Here is a 20526-nt window from a genome sequence, read left to right on the forward strand (position 1 = left end):
TATAAGTATATATATATGAATAATCAAACAGTTTTTAGTGAGGCTATATTAAGTTTAGAATAGAAAAGCATACATTAAAAAAATAGAAACTAGGACCTTTTTTTCTGAAAATTAAAAGGCAGATGCATGATTCCATGATTGAAGATCTCATCCATGCCCCATAAAAGTCTAAAGATTTAAAAAAAAATTTACATTCATTATTTGTTTCTTATTTTGCAGTTACAAAGAATTGCAAAAGGATGAAACAAAACAATATATATTGAGGTGCTTTATGTATGCCATTAAGGGAGGTGACAATGAAGATGACATTAAGATTGGGCTGCAAAGAATTGTACCACATATTTTTGGATCACATGAAAATTGTAAAGATGCTGACTGGTGTAGCTATCATCAAAATCCAGAAAAAATTATGTAAGATCTTCTATACTGGTATTGACAACATATTATTTTCTGTATTGTCTTATTTCTCAAAAAAATAATAGATATAAGAAGATGTGGTATGAGTGCCAATGACACCTCTTCCATCCAAGTCATAATTTTTAAAAAGAAACAAATTATACATATGTCAATCTTAAACATTGATTCTTTAATATGCTGAACCTAACCGTGTATTAAGTTTTTGGATTTATGGCACGGTTTTTAAACTGGTCTACATTGAGGTCCAACAGGTCAAAAATTAAACTTTGTTTGATTTCATAAAAAATTGAATTATAGGGGTTCTTTGATATGCTAAAACTAACAGTGTATTTAGATTCTTAATTTTCGGTCCCGTTTTCAAATTGATCTACATTAAGATCCAAGGGGTCCAAAATTAAACTTTGATTGTTTTTAACAAAATTTGAAATCCTGGGGTTCTTTGATTGGCTGAATCTAAACATGTATTTAGATTTTTGATTATGGGTCCAGTTTTTTAGTTGGTCCAAAATTAAACTTTGACTAAAAATTTAATATATGGGCAGGAATTCGCTAATGCTACTTTAGTGTGACATTGTAAGAAAAAAATAAAAATCATTATAAGCTTCTAAATTTTTTACAAATTATTGCTACAAATGGTGTCCTTCTATTTGTAACCAAAAAAATCATTTTTAAACTTGCGTCAGTTTGGAACCAAAGCAAACAATGAATTTGGAGCATGTAACATGGACACTTTTTCCAAATTGATATTAATGATTCCTTAACTTATTCAACATTCAATATCATATATACTGATCACAAAACATTGTCTATCATAAAAACTCTAAAATGTATATTTTCATTTCTTTCAGAAATTTTGTGAAAACAAGTTTCCTCTACTTTTCTGTCAATGTTACATGCAATGTTTCAGAGATAAATACAGTAAGAATCATTTTCTTTCTGAACATGTAAAGGCTCTTTTTCATTGTGTTACCCTCACATTAAAAAATTGTATTAATATTTTTGCAATTATCTCATTTCTGTCATAAAATAGTGACTTAAATGTTGCATGTAACGTGGACACAAAATATATGAATAATGAACCATGCCAGAATTGACCTTAAAAGATATAAAAAGCCTCCAAACAACCATCTGAATGTAAATTATACAATTATACTGCCACATTTCTCATATATGATATTATTTAAATAGTGGTTAATACCAAAACCATTCACCTAAATTTCAGACAGCAGACATATTTTTAACTATACCAGAAGTTGTATGCTTGTTCATGGTGGTACACTATGGAAGGCTAAATTAAAAGATATTCAAATGTCAAAATAACCAGAAAATAAAATTAAGACCAAAGATAGATCAATTGATGAAGGAGTCATCCAAAATTTCCACAACATGAAACATTTTTATATCAGTAAGTAAGCAACCCGTTTTTTATGCACAGGGATGAGATTGATAAGAAGACAACCACACAACCATCAGCATCCACAAAGTTTCTCACTCAATAACTAAATACTGACAAAGTAAGGGTACAAAATGATTACATGTATCCCTCATTCATGTGACACAGTTACACTTAAACTAATAGTATGAAAAACCAAGACAAAATATGGACAAATCTACGAGAGGTTGATACAGCTGCATTTATTGAGAATCTTATTTTCAATCGTTTACATAACTTCTATAAAGAACAATTTGGGTTCATCTTTGAGGTTGTTGTCTGATAGACATATTACCCTATATCTCGTTTTATTTCTGCTGGTTAATCTTACTTTTATGATAACTTTTTAAGGTTTAAACAATAAATTTTATTTCAAACATTCAAAACAAGTTTCTTATTTCTTGTTTTCTGTCTCCAACATCTTCAACTATCTATCTGGAAAAAAAACCAAAAAAAAACAACAATTAATCTACCCTCAATCAGAACCAAAATCCATGCATAGATTATAAAATTTACAATAATATAGAAACTCTCAAATATCTTGTTTCGATTTTTCAATGCCATTTCATCTTGAAAACTTGTTACCTAAACTACAGGAATCCACAATTTAAAGGGCCCCATAATGACCAGTGTAAAACAATTCAGAAGAGAAAACCAACACCCATTAGACCATAGTCCTGTTTTCAACTTTATTTGGCCTTCTTTTACTTTTTTGATTCATTAGCGTCACTGAATAGTCTTTTGTAAACGAAAAGCGTTTCTGGCCAACAAAATTTCAATTCTGGTATCCATGATGAGTTTATTATTATTATTTTAAAATCAGAAGGAGCCTGAACCTCTTATAATGCAAAAGATATTCTGGAATGTCAATTATTGGCATAACAATTAAAAAAAAAAAATGTTACAAATTGAATTCCTCATGATTTCTATAATGAGCATCAGTAAATACACATTATACATGTGTTGACTGGTGAATGAAAAGGGATAAATAAACAAGATTTTGAAATAACTATCTTCTACACTGCTGTAGATCACTAGTATGTCTGCATACACAGTCACCATCATCTGTTTTTCTGACACAGAACTACTATCTGACTGCTGAAAGGACCATCGCCACCTGACTCACTAATAGGGACCTTATCACTGAGACTGGCTAACACAGACATCATAATCTGCCAGGCTGATAGGGTTATCACCATCTGACAGGCTGAAAGGGATATCACCATCTGACTGGCTGACAGGGACATCACCATCTGACTGGCTAACAGGGACATCACCATCTGACTGGCTGACAGGAACATCATCATATGACTGACTGACAGGAACATCACCAACTGGCAGACTAATATGAACATCACCATCTTCCAGGCTGACTAGGACATCACCATCTGTTGACTGACAGGCACATTACCCTCTGACTGGCTTACAAGAACATCACAGACTGACTGACTGACAGGAACATTACCAACTAACTGATTGACTGATATGTACATCACCATCTTACAGGCTGACAGGGACATCACCATCTGTCTGGCTGCCAGGGACATCACCATCTGACTGGTTGACAGGGACAGTATCTTTTTGCAGCATCTTCCTGAGAGTTTTCTTCATCACATTTATTGCTGATCATCTTTTTCTTTCTTAGGTTTATATTGCCTGTAGATTTTTTTTTTATTAAAAATTGCATGTAAATTTTCAAGACTGACACCAATTTTGTTGTCAATGAAGAAAATACACTTCTAAAAATAATATCTATATTTAGAAATAAAGATGAAGTTTGATGGTGGTAAAACAAGTTAAATTATCAATAATCTCTTTATAGAGCAAAGGAGTAAGTAAATGTTATCAGTTCTGTTCATGCGTGTAACATTGACAGAAAGTAAAAGCTTGTATGTCAATGTTACATACATGAAGACCGAAAGATGAAAGTGGTGTGCTTAATAGTCAACTTTGGAGAAATAATATAATTGCTGCCCAGTAATATCTAAATAATCATTTAGGTTATAAAATGTTATATAAATGTCTGACTTTAAGGAAGTAATACCTTTGCATGTAACATAAAAAATCTTGACACAAAATATTGTTGTCAATGTTACTAACTAGTGTTAAAAGACAAATTAAACAGGAAAACATGAAAACGCTTTAATTTTGTAAAATAAAAATAAGATAATAGCTCCATATGGCAGTAAGTTTTGTTTACGCATGTAACACTGGCCTGAACATGTAAAAGTCTAAATAATAGACTCTGTCAATGTTACATACACAATTTCTTAATGAAAAAAAATTTAATTTGGGTTTACTTTTATACATTATTTTTTAAAATAGGTATCATAATAATAACTTTGAATATTAAAAATTAGATTAACTGTTGATTTCAACACAGTAAAATCTTCTCATGTAACACAAAAAAGACCTGATACAAAAATCGTAGTCCATGTTACTCATAAAGTTATCATAGGAGCATCAAAGAAATTGTGGGATGACAATATTTCAGATGTTAGTCATTTATAAACTCAGATAAACTCATTTTAAAGCTCATAACAGAGGTTTGGAAATCAATGCTTTTAAAACATTATAATTCTGGGTTATGTATGTAACATTGACAGGAACACCAACAAATGATGAGGAAAAATTGCTAGTCAATCAGGAAAAAAATAAACACAAATAATTAAAACTCATTTATTTCTTTAATATCATTTTAATGAAGCAAATTTAAATTTCAACAAGATTTTATTGATTGAATAATTGTATGCACATTTATTAGGTTGTAGAGTGTAACCTGGACGCAGAAGATGTGTCAATGTTACATGCCTTTAAACGATAAGAATTACAAGTAAATATTGTAATGTCTAGAAATCAAGAAAGATCAACAACTTCTCTGTTAAGAATTCAGCATGAATTTACATTTGATTTAATATTATGCTTTAAGTGTAATAAAGTAATATTGTTTTTATTCTGGTGTCAATGTTACTGTTTTCTAAATTTTATGTTTTCAAATTAAGTGGCCAGTTATCTTTATAATGCTGAGAATGAATACAAGTACTAGTTAATCAAATTTGCAATTAATCTGTGGTATTTCATGTAAAAAATTAGATTGATAAGGCAAACCGTACAAAAAAAAGCTTTTGCATGTATCATAGACACCTTTCCTTGGTAAATATTTCCGTGTCAATGTTATGTACAGAAATCTCTCCAGCAATAAAATGAATATCGTAAGGGTCAAACCTGTTTAAATACAAGATAAACTTATATTTTTTGACAAAATTGCAAAGCAAGTCACACATCATTATCAAAGAACCTAATTTACACAGAAAGTGCATGTAACACTTCATTGTGAGGTCAAATTAACCTGGTCCCACTCTCTTATCATCTGCTTGATCACTGGTAGATGCCTAGTGTGAAAGATGACAAAGCCACATTTTAATGTAATTGTCAGTGGGTTGAAATGTGAAAAAAATAATTATGGTAATGCTTACTATAAAAAGTATACAACTGTTATAAAAAGATGAGTATTATTGGGCAGTATTGACACGAAAATGAAATAAATTTTCTTACCTTCTATATTTTTCAAACTTCAGTTGATTGATAAAAATCATGAAATCCAAATTGTACCCATTGTTGACACCTTTCAAAATTTGCCATGCTGGACCAGTAACTTGTTTCCAAAGCTAATCAGTTAATGAAAAGGTGCATGTAACATTTGTTGACGGGAAAAGTTACATGCACTTGTCCATTTTCAAACGTATTTTATTTGCAGGAATAATCGGATTCTGTACAAAATGGGGTTTCTAAATGATAGACGGATCATTTTGCAGTTGATTTTTAACTATTATAGTAGAACAATTCTTCAGGCATATTCTAAATATGACTAGGGGTTTTGCCACTGCAGAAATGTCACACTTTTTGTCTAAAGTTTTCAACTACCAGCACATAACAAGTGCTGATTTTTTGTTGATTTTTTTAATTGGATCCATTTTTTTTGCATTTGGCAATAAAGACTAACCCACTTTGATATTTAAACAATGTTTATTCTCCATATTTGCATGATTTCTTTATTTTTTAATTGGATAAACACTATTGACCCTAAAATTTCACTAGCGAATTCCTGCCCATATACCATGTATATGGGGTTCTTTGATATGCTGAATCTAACCGTGTATTAAGTTTTTATAATTTTGAGCCCCATTTAAATTGGCCCACATTGAGGTCCAAAGGGTCCAAATTAAAATTTATTTGATTTAAAAAAAAAAGAGGAATATATCGGGTTCTTTTATATGCTGAATTTAACCATTTATTTAGATTTTTGATTTTAGGTCAGACCTCTGCAGTTGTATTAAGCTGCGCCCTCTTTTTTCTAAGACCTCCCCTTTTTCTTAACACCTCCTGGCACTATTTTAAAATTTATTGATCTGCCCATTTACAGAAATATAGAGCATACATGTATATCTATGCTAACACTAAAGTTTCAGGTTAAGTATTTTGTAAACTTTTTTTTCATTTTATTCATCTCCATTTCAGGTATAAAAGTTTACCAAATGGGAAACCACTCAAGTCTGAGGGATTAAAGGTTGAATTGAATAATTTAGTGACAAAAATGATTGGTAGGAGTAATTCTTTAAATGATCTTGGATCTACACAGTCAAATGAAAGCTTTAACCAGCTTTTATCTGTAAAGGCACCTAAATCAAGGTAATTCATAATTATGTGGTATCAAATTAAATGCATTTAAGTTCCCATTCTTAAGCAATAATGAATATAAGTATTAAAAAAATATGTCGTATGATTACTGTACCAAAAAAACAACTCTATACAATAGACCGAATGACTCAGAAATTAACAGCTATGGTTACAGTAAGGCCTTTCACAATGAGCAATTCTCATATGAAAAAGTTAGCTATAAAAGGCCCCAAATCACAAATTTATATAAGAAGATGTGGTAATAGTGCCAATGAGACACCTCTTCTATCCAAGTCACAATTTGTAAAGAGAAACCAATTATACATGTCAAAGTACAACAGTCAACACAATTTAAACAAGAAAACTAAAGGCAAAATTAATGTAAAAAATAAAATAAAATGAAAAACAAATATTTAACATTGCAATTACTGACAGCTAGTTGAAAGCCAATATCAATAAAAAAAAATACATGTAAAACTTAATTTTCTTGTCAGACAGGTTGCAGTTTATTAGTTTTCAATGAAGGGAGTTAATACTATCATAGTAAAACTTTATATGAAAATATTAATCTTTTGCAAAGAGTCTTCATATTTTGTGAGTTGGTATGTTACTGTTACCTGCACCTTTGACATCAAGTTCAAATAAATGAAGAGGGGAATATATTTTAATGTACTTAAATAGTTCTTCATACTCTTTTTTAGACATTATGGTGGATCATGCTCACTTCAGAATAGGCTATCTGCAGCTGTGCTTCAGAAAAATGAAGGATATGGCTACTTATCCAAGGTAACTATGAAAATTTTTACATCTTATTTTTGAATGAAGGATGACATAGTGTTTGAATACGATTTCTTCATTTTCTTCATTTTCTTTCCTTTTCTATTTCTTTCTTCTTCTTCATCTTTTCAGAAAAGCCTGTTCAGACCATAACTTTATTAATCTGATGTAGCATATAATGAATTTAAAGTATGTGGGTATATTACTTGTCTCAAGTTCAAGGATTGGTAACTAAGACCTTGACCTAAAGTTCATGAAAATTAAATTTCTAGTACTCCCTGTATGTCCACTCCATGACTTTTCGTCCGTCTGACCATACTCTCATCCTCTTTCCTTACCTCACTCTAACTGAAGTTTTAACTGAAGTTTGCCTAATCAGGGAAAGTGAGTCACTTAATGTTCTAGAGTCATGCCCCTTTATAACTTGGAAAAATGCAAATTGTTTTGTTTCCTTACTCTAACATTAGTTTGACTTTATATAACTGATACATATAAGAATCACAACACTCAGACAGAGTTCAAATTTGTGTTGTAACTCATTTGTTAATCTATAGTTCTGTCCCTTTTTAACTTGGAAAATTGCAAAGCTACAGCGGAGGCATTTATGACATCTTACACATTCTCCCTTCATAAATTTTATCTTTTTGAAACCATGTTACATGTTGCATCCAATGTTTATATACAAGGAGATTACTGTATACGTAACAGTATTGCTTTTTTAGCCCTGCAGATGTAAATTGTCACAAATTATGTTTATCTAGTATGTAACTCAATTATCTTTGACTTTCTTCTCAAATTGTTATCTTTATAAATAAGAAGATGTGGTATGTGTGCTAATGAATCAACTATCCATCCAAGTCACAATAAATAAAGAGTTACAATTATAGGTCAAAATTTGTGTTCAAGATGGAGATTACTGTTTTTTTTCATGATTTTTAATATTTTAATGCATATATGTATTACATTTTAATTATGTTGCAATTTTTGTTTAGATCAATGAAGCAGCAAACCTCTCTCCAGGAGAATTTACGATGGCAATTTCGGCTGTAAGAGATCAAAAAATGGAAAAACGGAAAGAAAAGAAAAATTCAAAGGAATACAAAGTCGACCGTATACAAAAGAAATGGAACCGCAATACAAATGAGCGTAAACATCTTGTAAGAGAAGGTAAAACCTATGGATCTCAAATGGAGTTTGATCAACAACAGGACCCTGAGCTTACCACAGAAATTCCACTTCCCTTTTATCTTGATGGCACTGAATGCAAAGTTTTTTTTTATTTAGAAACAACAGGCTTGGGAAGGAATAGCGACATCATTCAAATAGCAGCTAAGTCATATTCAAATAGTTTTAATAGGTATGTCATTCCAAGAGTGGACATTCAAATTGAGGCCAGTAAGATAACTGGTATAACTTACAGCCATGGAACGAATAAGATGTATGTTCGAGGACAAATAGTTGAACCGGTGTCACTTCATAAAGCTCTACTTGATTTCATACATTTTTTAAAGGAACAGAATCAGCCAATAATATTAGGTCATAACATTTGTAACTTTGACATTCCTGTAATTGTTAACAAATTGAAAGAATATAATTTGTTTTCTACATTTTGTAAAACAGTGAAAGGTTTTATTGACACAATGAAAGTGGCTAGAAAGTATATTCCCAAACATGATGTAGAAAATTTTAAGCAGCAGACTCTTGTCAAACAGTTTGTAGGGGAAAATTACCTTGCCCACAATGCAATAGAGGATGTGGATTCATTAAAACATTATATGACAGTAAACTTGCCTTACTTGTGAAATCTGATGATGTATTTGCCATTTCATACCACAATTGCATGGACTCCTACTCTGGCTTACTAAGTAGTAAAATTGTTTCAAGGCCAGTTTGCATCCAACTAGCAAAAGATGGTATATTGTTGAAACACCTCAAACTGGCATCTGTACGAGATGTAAATGGATTGAAATTTGTCTTACAGGACCATAAGATACCACCAAAGAGTGTGAAATGCATTCAGGATTTCTTTCAGACTGAGGAATGAATTTTGTATGGCCAAAAAATAAATATCTGTCTGCGTTTTCTTATAACCTGACTGTGTCAACCCGAATACTTGTTTTATTATTCTCCCAACACAATGAATTTGCCAGGGTTAAGATGTTTCAGTCAGTCAGTTTGTCTGTCCTTTTTTTGTTAGTTAAACTCCTTAAAAACGGCACAACATAATTTAATGAAACTTAGAAGGTGGTAAGAATGCAATTAGTGTGTACATAAAACAAAGTTATATGAAAAATTGATTCCCTGCATTATAATTTTATATTTTGAGTTATTGTCCTAGTTCAATTGACACTAAATAATAAAGAATTTGCCATTTTTCGTCTGCAGAAAAAATGACCGCCAAAGTCAAACATTCTTATTACTACATGTAGTGGTTGGATATTGTACCCTATCATATAGATATGCCAAAAACTATTTCTCTTAAGCTACTAAAAAAAATAAGAACCAAACTTTAAAGTCTCATGATGGTCAAAATTGCAAGGAACACACCACTTCATGTTAAACCATCTGATATACCAAAGATGTAAGAACAAGGTCAAAAGTTATGGCTTGGTCATTTTCATGCAAAAAAAAACTACATTAAGTTGACTTTATGGTCAAATTGAGAACACATGAAGGTCATCATGGTGCAACACACATTATCTGATGATGATTCATCTACATACCAAAGATCTAAGGCCAAGGTCAAAAGACAACATGGCATGGTAGAGTGCTTATAGTAAAAAGTAAAATTGACCTTGAGGTCAAATATAAGGTCACATGAAGGTCACCACAACAAAGGACACTCCATCTCATTATTATACATCCTCATACAAAAGATGCAAGACCTATGTCAAAAGACAAAAAAATACATATGGCCTTGTTTTTTTATTCTATCAAAAAATACATTTATTTGACCTTGAGGTCAAAGTACAAGGTCACATGCAGTCATCATGAAATTTGACATTCTACCTCATGATGATACGTGTACAAACAAAATATCTAAGCCCTAGGTCAAAAGACAAGAAAACTACGCCCCAAATATACTATCAGAATGAAAATCGCTCTTATTTATTGAGGGTGGTGGTATTATAAAAAAATGAAATTGAAAAAAATCTGGTGGTTAAAAGTTTATAATATTTTACAAATTTAACAAACTAATATAGCAGTACAAATGGTTAGTTTTAAAAAAAAATTAAACGACACATTTTTTTTTTTTAATTTCGTCTTCAAATACCGGACCCAAAAAAGTCACTTTTGCGGGCTGAATTTAAGACCCCCCTTTTTTAATTCGGACAAAAATTTAAATCCAGAACAAAAAAAATACAAGCAAAAGGAACTGGTGAACTAATATTTGCCTTAGTTTTCACTATTAACTATGCTTTTGTCAATTTAGGATCATTTTTAATTTTTTTTAACTTATATACCCCTATACCCATATTTCTGAAACCTCAAAATTATTCTAATATTAGCATGTAAAATATGTCATATTCGAGTTGCCAAAACTTTTTAACGTATGGTTCAAATCCTTCGAAATTTTTACAAAATGTTTAGCTTAACCTAGTTTATCAATGGGATAAAAACAAGAAAAATTAAACGACAGGTTTTTTTGGTGTTTAGTGTTGTGTACCCCCTTAAAGACAACTCTCAGATATTACATGGAATAACTGTATTCGGTTGTGGTAAGTATAATTATACCAACAGTAGAGGGCATGTATATGGAGGTATACTATTGCTATTCAGTATTTAATGATGTGTTGTCTAGGTGTTATACGCCCTTTTACGGGACGTATTTTGTTATACCTTTGTCCGTCCGTCCATCCATCGTCAACATGTCGGACAATAACTAAAAAACCGCCTTTACTAGTTTTCATAAAACTTTGGTGAATTAGATCTTTTGTTTCCGAGTTGTGGAATTTTATTAATGTAAAAGGTTAATTTCCGAGTTTTCGGAGAACAACTTAAACAATGATTTGGGCAGCTTTAATGAAACTTTAAATTGGTGACTGATTTACGTATATATATCTGTTAGAACAAGCTCGCTTTTTATATAAGTTTCTGATACTAAATTGAAGAGTAATTGCACGTTATTCGTCGGAAAACACGGCGGGCGTATCATGCGCTCATGGCGCAGCTGATTATTGTATCTGTACAAGTGCCTAAGACAATTCAGAAACCTTGTCAGTATTTTTTTGTGTGTATACTTGTTTATATTACGGGACCTTTGAATTATATCTTACACTACAGTAAGCAATTTGTTTATGATTTATTTCCAAAAGAAAAGTAACTATAAGAAGGAATAATTCTCAAAATACGACACAATAAAATAAAGATTTAAAAATTCACATCTTCGAAAATACAAATATAAAGTTAGATGCTTTAGAAAGGTGTTATGTCTGTGCTCCGCTTGTGATAACCGTCATGTTACGCATGTCAAGTGAAATCCTAATGATGTCACAAAATTAAAAGATGAAGTGGTTTTTGGCAACGATAAGTGAAACTTATCAATGGCCATCTGTGACATATTTATAACCGTCTACTCGGAGACGATATTTAGAGTTGATCGATGGAAAGTGCGGGCTGAATGCTTTATTACTACCTGATTGGAAGATATTGCTGACTTTTGTAGATTGGTTGGGACCATTAGAAACCTAGTACTAGTAAGTGTCTTAAAATCCCAAATAATGTCGCATTTTCGGTTAACCACATAATAATGGCGTTCGTAAAACGTGATATTTGCCGCTGAAATGTGCTTTCATCTTCACAGTAAAACTTACAATGTTCAAGGTTTAATCCATCATACCGAAATCAAAAGAATGATAATCAATGTTCGGTTATTGTTTCAGATCCCAGAAGGCAATTCAATAGAACAGACAGAGCATATCTTTGTAATGGAATACCCACAACTCCCTGTCAAGAAATCCTTACAGGGTACACAGCAGGCGTTCCCCAGACGTGTATGCCTGCTGAAGCTGGAGTGAGGATTTGTATTAAAGGATTTAGACAAGTCATGGTAGCTGTATGTATCAGTTATAAAATATTTGCTTAATGTCCAGTGGCAAACATTTCATACACTTTCAGGATGAGAACAGATTAACAATAAATACAATATGTATGCCCTGTAATAAAGATCACCCGGATGAAGGTCGTGGAAATTTGAAGAAAATGAGACGGGTATTTTGGATCTTGTAAGAAATTTAGCCTTGCAACCGACTTAAGATTTCCTATACAGACTACTAAAAGAGTTGTTGCAAGGGTTCCTAATTTTACTATCAAAAGTGGGAGAGATAAGTAGAACATGTCAGCTGTAACGACAAAATATAATAGCACAACAATCAATGCACTTGCTAGTGAATTTTTTCATGACATAAGGGAACAAGTTTGTATAATTAATTTTATGTTCACCAATCAAACTACAAAAGAACTTCTGCAAAGTTTTTATATACTCAATCCAAATTTTAACAGATATTTTCATGTCATGTTACATGTATCATTTCTGCAGTTTCAGTACTATAATCCTACCCGTCGTCAAGGATTCAGACAGTTCCGGGATGACTATATTACACACCAAAACTCAGGAGGTTTGATGCAGGTGTTTCACCTTTGGAAGTAACACATTTTTCAGTTCCACCCGGCAGAGAATCGTTTGAAGTTGTGAGCGCATGCCCAGGAAATTGTACCGTATTGCATGTGGCATCTCCAATCTACATTGTACTTGGTATGAATCATATGCACAGGCTAGGTAAGTTTGTATTACAAATCTTTAAAATTGACTTAGCAATTATGTTTAAAAAAAAATACATCTTGTGATTTTATGATGTTATACTATTGTTTCAGAAAAGGGAGAAGATTTGGTACTATTATAACGTTTAATGCCACTGCAATTGTTTGCACCTGTTCTAAGTCAGTAATCCTATGTTCAGTGGTTCTCTTCTGGTTATGTGGTTCATAAGTGTTTCTCGTTTTCGTTTTTAAAAATATAATAATACGGTTGTTTTTTTCCCCGTTTCAATGGTTTTACACTGGTAATTTTTGGGTCCCTTTATAGCTTGCTGTTCGGTGTGAGCCAAGGCTCCGCGTTGAAGACCGTACCTTGACCTATAATGGTTTACTTTTATATATTGTAACTTGGATGGAGAGTATACCACATCTTTCTATATCTATATATATAGTATAACTAACTATATGAGTCTTTAAACTGAACTGTGCTCCAGAAGGGTAACTGATCCTTCTTCATGTGTGACATCCGTCGTGATGCTCATATAAGTAAACATTTGATAAATCTCAGTCGGGAATGATACTTTCGAAGAAAAAAAAAGAAGAGAAAAGTAGAATAAAAAAAAACGTTCAAATATGTATTTCGGAAAGGAATTGAGCAAATCTGTATAAACGACCACCTTTGATACTACATGTATCGCATCAAAATTAGGTGTGCACGATTTAAAAAAAATCCCAAAAGTTTAAAATGTGGTAGATTTGAACACCGATCAACCAAAACCATATTAAAGTCATAAGAAACGAGTGACCGGTGAAAAATAATGTTCATCCAATTCTTGAACCAATGCATACAAACATCATAAACTTAGTCTTCTGTTCAAGAATTTTTCATTTTTTTCGCATAAATTTCGTCTAATCGTCAATTTTTTTTTTCAATCAGTCAGTGTTGTTATGAAAATATGGCAGGTAACTAAAGTTCGTGTTTTGAAGACGAAGTTTAACGATTGTCACCTGCTTGTCAACAATCAACATAAAGCATGGAAATTTAGCACGTGTTTAACATGTAAATTCAGATAAAAGTTTATTTTAAGGACATCCATGCGTATTGCGATCACCGGATTTTTACGAGATGGGTCACACTGAGGTCACTTTGCATACGGAAAATATGTCGGGGGAATTGCTCCCTGGAAGGGAGGAAGCAGTTAAAATAAATTATAGGTGAGAGGTTTAGCTAGCTATAAAACCAGGTTCAATCCACCATTTTCTACATTAGAAAATGCCTGTACCAAGTCAGGAATATGACAGTTGTTATCCATTCGTTTGATGTGTTTGGACTTTTGATTTTGCCCTTTGATTTTTGATTTTCCTTTTTGAATTTTCCTCGGAGTTCAGTATTTTTGTGTTTTTACTTTATACTTCACTCGTTCTATTTGAGCAGTCAAATTGCGTTGACCGTATATTTCTATGCCATATACAGCCACTGACATGATATCACTTTTCCTCATGAATATTTAAATAGAAATTGCCGAGATTATAATTAATTATTCATACGACCTATTCAAACTGTTCTTGTTTTCAATGTATACAACGACTCAAACTTATTTCTTTTGCAATTTTTATAAACAAAAACATATTTCACTTGTTAATATGTATGGTCTGCATACCATACATCATATATTTATAGATTATCGTTGATCATCTCAACGAGATTGATTTTCTCGCTTGAGCTGGTACAGCGAAAGTGAGAAAAGTAATCGAGTTGAGATGACCAATGATAATCTGTTTATCGCTTTTTTACCTATGACGACGTTGTCAATTTCATGTCAATTTCGTTAGCAACGCCACGTGGCCACCTTAGTTTCTAGCGATAATTTTTCCATCTCAAGCGAGAACCATGATATGAAAATTATCACAAAAAAAGATCAAAGGAAAAATGCACAAAATAGCGATAATTATGCTTATTGTTGATACTTTAGTTCATTCTTAAACAAATTCGTTCACCATCGATTGCGAATTTCAACAGGTAAATGTACATTTCATCGTGTTGTATATTTCTCCGCCTGCATGATTTGAGGCCTTTTTATAAAAGAGGGAAGTTTCCTAATATTTAAATCAGTGATGACATTATTATATTAAACAAAAATGGAAAATGTTTTTTTTTAGATTGCAGTATAAAGACAATAATAGTGCATTGACTTGACATATCAACACAGCCTCGCATTTCCCCGTTTCTAAGCCTCATCCTTATATCGTTGATATGTCAAGTCAATGCACTATTATTGTCAATGTAAACTTCTTCTAAATATGAATAAATTAAAGAATTTTCTTTAGGAAAAATTATGTGTACATAAGTTTTATAAAGTAAACTATCCATTTAGTTATAAAAAAGCATATGCATTATTTTTTTTTTTAATTTGAGGTTTCTTATGACTTTAAACAGCTCTTTACTGCTCTAAGTTGTACACTTTATAATTATATCATGATCTTGCATTGTGAAATACTAACGTATACTAACATATACTTATTTTATTTATTTTGTTTTTAGGTCGGAAACAAAAAATAAAGATCCATAGAGGTGGTAAACTGCAGCAAATTGTCACAAATGATACCAACTATAAAGTTGTTCATCCACATTATTTTTGGTAAGCATTTTTTTCTTTGAAATCTATTGTACAACTGTTTCTGTAGTACATTGCCAGAATTATAGATCAGTTCCTCTATGCGAAATCATGATCGATGCTCCTGTCTTTGGATGTCATTTTCGGAGCTTTATTTCCAATTTAGCCACCACAAACCGCACCTTAGTAGATACTGTAATCCGAAACTGCGGACAAGATAAATCTTGTTCTCCTCTACGTTTACGGATGATTGGAAAAGTTCGACAAGATCCCTGTTTGCAAGGTGACATATATGATCTATGGAAAGGGACAAGACTAGTTAAAGCCAACACACAATTTATGGCTTTGTATGATGTTTTAACGAAGTGTGAGGAGTTTTACAAGGGACTAGTTCCAGATACCATTTTTCCCGACACAGGAGCAGTACTTACGTGATCGATCTGGTTGATATTTATTTTTTTACACATAATGGCTTGTGTATATATCAGGTTTTAATGTAAATTTTAAAAAATGTGGGACAAATATTTTTAAGTTGTTTATAGACTTTTGAAAATTTAGAAGATAATGTAATAAAAAAAACTTGAAAAGTCATTTTAAATTAGTGTTCTCTAATAGTCCAGCAGCTATGTCTAATATTTTGGGACAATTGATCACTTTATGGTAAAAGCATGAAACTTTGCACAGTGTTAGTTATGATGCTTATAAACAATTTTGGATATAAAGCCATCAAAAAAAAAAATCCACAATGGCCGCCAATTTCAAAATGGACGCCAACAGTCATGAGGCAGAGTCCAAAAGTAGGTATAATTTGCATTTGGATATAAAGGCACAAAACTTTACATGTAGCTAGTTATAATGAAGACAAATTCAAAATGCCATCACATGTTCATCTTTTCTATTGATATAACAACTAGAATCATGCAAATATCCTTAAGAAAAAGGCTTGTAAGCTCATCATACAAATATGACACATTTTCTAGACCACAAAACAGCACACGCAAAATATGTCGCAAAGAACTTAAACTTTGAAATTGTTGTCGCGCACTAAAATCCCCATGGGCACTTTCAAAAGTTGGCAGGTATGAAATGGGCGCCAAAATTCATAAGATATAGTCCAAAAAATTGTTAGAATTGATCATTTCATGGTAAAAGCATGAAACGTTGCACAGTGTTACATGTAGTTATGATATTTATAAACATTTTGGAATATGGAGTTATAAATAAAAAATCCAAAATGGCCACCTACTTCAAAATGGCCGCCAACAGTGATGAGTTAGAGTCCACAAAAATGATATAATTGATCACTTGAATATAAAAGCACAAAACTTTACAGAGTGCTAATTATGATGCTAATTATTCTTATCTTAAGGATGTTCGCTACTCTGTTTAAAAATAACAAGCTTTTTAAAAGACTGTTATAAATTGTAAGTTTATTAATAAAGAAACTAAAAAAGCAGAAAAAATGGAGGGTCTGTGTGCTTGTTTTTGAGATATAAACCATTGAAAATTTGGCGGGAAATAATTCTCTCTAGATTTTTCTTTCACTCAACATTGTCACCTTTTTTGTTTAAAAAACTATGAAAAATAACAAGGATTTCATAAGATTTTGAAAAATGGCTTTTTAAATAATATGTAATAAAAATATGAAATAAAAAGTAGGGGTTTGTGGGCAAAATATTTTAATGTTAATACATGGATAAAACCAGAGGATTCCGAAAATCTGACGAAAATTCAAAAAGTAGAGGAGCAAACATCCTTAATACGGAACAATCAAAAATAATTCCATAATGGCCGACAAATTCAAAACGGACGCCAAAAGTCGAAAGAAAGAGTCCAAAAAATTGATACAATTGATCACTTTATATAGTCCAGCTGACAATATTAAGAAGTTTCATGAATTACGATTGATGCCTGAAGGTATTTATGTGTGCATTGAAAACGGAAATACGAGATCTGGCCTTGCGGTCATAAAACTTTGCTCAGTACTCGGAGTACAAAATATGTTCTCCAAATTCAAATTCGTGCTCGAAAATTTTGTACTCCAAATTTCATGCGGTCATAAAACTTTGGAGTACGAGATTCGTGCTCAAGACTGTTGAGTATACTCCAAAAAATTGAGAATGGCAAGCACCTGTCTCGAATCTCGTGCTCAAGATAAAAATGCCGGCTGCAGGACATCGAGAGATAAGAAGACAACAGAGGAGACGCCGGGTTGCTCGTCCGCGATTTTTTGCCGACAGATCCAACCCATTGGAATCCCTGTCAGCAGAGGAGGTCTTTTCTCGGTACAGATTTCGTCCAGATTCCATTATCTATATTACCGGACTGATTTACAATTCTCTACTCAAATCAAGAAGAAACCAAGCATTAACCCCAATGTTACAAGTGTTGACTTGCCTAAGATACTTAGCTACAGGTTGTTTCTTTAGGGAAGTTGGAGATTTAATGGGTGTAAGCGTCAGGAGCGTCGGAAGAGCGGTGAGGCTGGTGTGCCGGTCCATATTTGCTTTGAATAAACAATTCATCAAATTTCCTACAGGTCTTACTGCCATGCACACAAAAGCTGTGTTTTCCAATATAGCAGGTATGCATCATATTTCAAAAAACAAAAAAACATCAAGGTTTATTGACATATATGTATCTTTTAGGTTGCCGGATATAAAAGTTCTATCAACAAGGGGAGATAATACTTATAAGGGGTTTGCGAAAAAAAACGGGTCCGTTCGCCCTCATGTCTATTCGTCCTTACATACTTGTTCGCCTCTTTTCCGTTTCTTCTCGTGTCTTTTCGCCTTTATTGACTCGTTCAACTATTTTTCATTCGAAAGAACATCTGAATCATTATCAGTTATGACAGTACCATGCATATATCATTACGTAAACTAGTAATTTTATGTGATAATCTTACAAAGAAAACTAACTCAAACAAAACGATGGATAAAAGAATACTAACTCATTTAAAATTGATCATATATAATTGATTTATATGATCTCTATTTGTATAAATTATATCAGATATATTAATTGAACATAGATGTTCCTTGGTTGATTTATTGATTGATTGTAGGTTGCTTAACGTCCATTGGCAAATATGTCATGCATGTTCAGGACTAAAACAAATTAACAATAATTACATTAGTATCATTCACAAGCAGTCTCTGTCAACTAACTAACTAAAGGCAGAAACCTTAACGAATGATGATGACTCATCCATCTATGTCTCGTTTTCGGCAATGTTTGTCTTAAAGGCGAGACACAAATCAATTAATTGCTATTTTACCGAGTTCCACCTGGGAACAGTATATCTAACATATATATGTTCCTGGTTCCACAGAGTACATGTTATTTTCCCGGTCTCATTTCATGTTTTCGCGGCAGACTATGTTTATTGAATTATAAGTTAGCCGATTATGACACGGTCCTGTAATAAAGGGGGACACATGACCACGTAGAACCCATGGCAGTCCTTAAATGGTTTGAATTTCATGTATGTCTAGACAAACTGGTGACTATGAAATTAATGAAGAAATATCGATGTTGTAAAGACGATGCATGTAAATCTTTTGACCGTATTTATTCTCTGATAGTTGTAGTCCTGAAGACGAAAAAACAAAATCTAAGCTCACTTCTTTTTCTTTATATAAATGTAATACGCAGTTGATGTCTGCACTGTCAATATCTTTCGTGTGCAAGACTTTAAAATGCAAGAAACAAAATGCACATTTCTTAATAACGACATCTGCATTATCGCCAATTAACATTTCATATTTGCGGGGGGAAAATGTCCATTTTTAAACAACAAAATAAATGTTTCTTTTACACCAATATTTCTGGTAAAAGGTATATTGAATATTTTATGGAACTATGGATAATTAGTTTCAGTATTCAGCTTTCTTCCAGTACTATAACACAATCGTGAAAGATACAATTGTTTTAATTACTGGTATATACCTCTTTTTATCATATACTTAGACTAAATAACATATAAATTTTACCGTATGATAATAGCATTGACATTGACGTAGATTCCATATTTTTCGAATTGGTGCTTAGCGGGCTGATATGAAAAGTTTATTACATGCTTCGATTGTTATCACATGCCTTTCCGTAACGTTATCACATGGCATTCCGGTAATACTCGGCCAATTCCGGAAAATACACCTCAATGGTACGTTTTCAGTGAAAAACATTAAAAAGTAGTGTACAAAACAATTATTTGAATACTGGAAAGTGTAATTGTTTAAAATAATATAAAAAAATAAAAATAAAAAACAAACAAATTATTTAATAAATGCATTTTTTTAAAGTTTTTCTGAAACATAATTTAGAAAGTTTCTTAAAAAGTTGAGTTTTCCAAACAATGATCATTATGTATATTGTTGAATTATTTTTTTTGTCGATTCGTCCAATTTAAAATGTTTTTTTTTCTCTCTCTCTCTCTCTGTTGAGGCATACGATAGAAAGATTTCATATTGAATGTATCAAATTTTGGGTCCGACGACCGTGAACTTTTTTACTCTTTAAACTTCGGGAACCACGTAAAAGGATCAATATATAAATCTGTTATTTTTCTCTACTGTTGAAGCATATGATAAAAAGATTATAATATGTCATTTTTCATATCGCATGTATTATCAGCCCTCGGTCAATATCAGCCCTCGAGCCATGCGGCTCTTGGGCTGATATTGAACCTAGGGCTGATACTTCATGCGATATGAAAAATGCCATGTAATAATCTGATAATATATTACTTTCTTTTATCTGTAATTAAAACAAAAATTACAGACATCAGACTAATATAATAGAGGGAAATGTGGTGTGAGAAAACTATTTACCAAATGACACATGCAT

At 32.1% G+C, this 20526-nt stretch overlaps 2 protein-coding genes across 2 annotated transcripts in view; both read left to right on the forward strand.

Annotated features, from left to right (window-relative positions):
• Positions 1-15696, forward strand: part of LOC143083543 (dopamine beta-hydroxylase-like) — a 284123-nt gene extending 268427 nt beyond the window's left edge. The window contains exons 5-7 of the mRNA XM_076259806.1: positions 12187-12359; positions 12843-13082; positions 15603-15696. Of these exons, the coding sequence (XP_076115921.1) occupies positions 12187-12359; positions 12843-12953 (284 nt within the window). The 3' untranslated portion in view covers positions 12954-13082; positions 15603-15696. The remainder of the gene's footprint in view (positions 1-12186; positions 12360-12842; positions 13083-15602) is intronic.
• Positions 6369-9413, forward strand: LOC143083544 (uncharacterized). The gene is made up of 3 exons (XM_076259808.1): positions 6369-6538; positions 7228-7312; positions 8296-9413. Exons 1-3 carry the CDS (start codon positions 6444-6446, stop codon positions 9103-9105), a joined length of 990 nt encoding a protein of 329 aa, XP_076115923.1. The 5' UTR covers positions 6369-6443; the 3' UTR covers positions 9106-9413.
• Positions 15697-20526: the final 4830 nt, after the last annotated feature.

The sequence above is a fragment of the Mytilus galloprovincialis genome, chromosome 7 (assembly GCF_965363235.1).
Source record: "Mytilus galloprovincialis chromosome 7, xbMytGall1.hap1.1, whole genome shotgun sequence".
Lineage (NCBI taxonomy): Eukaryota > Metazoa > Mollusca > Bivalvia > Mytilida > Mytilidae > Mytilus > Mytilus galloprovincialis.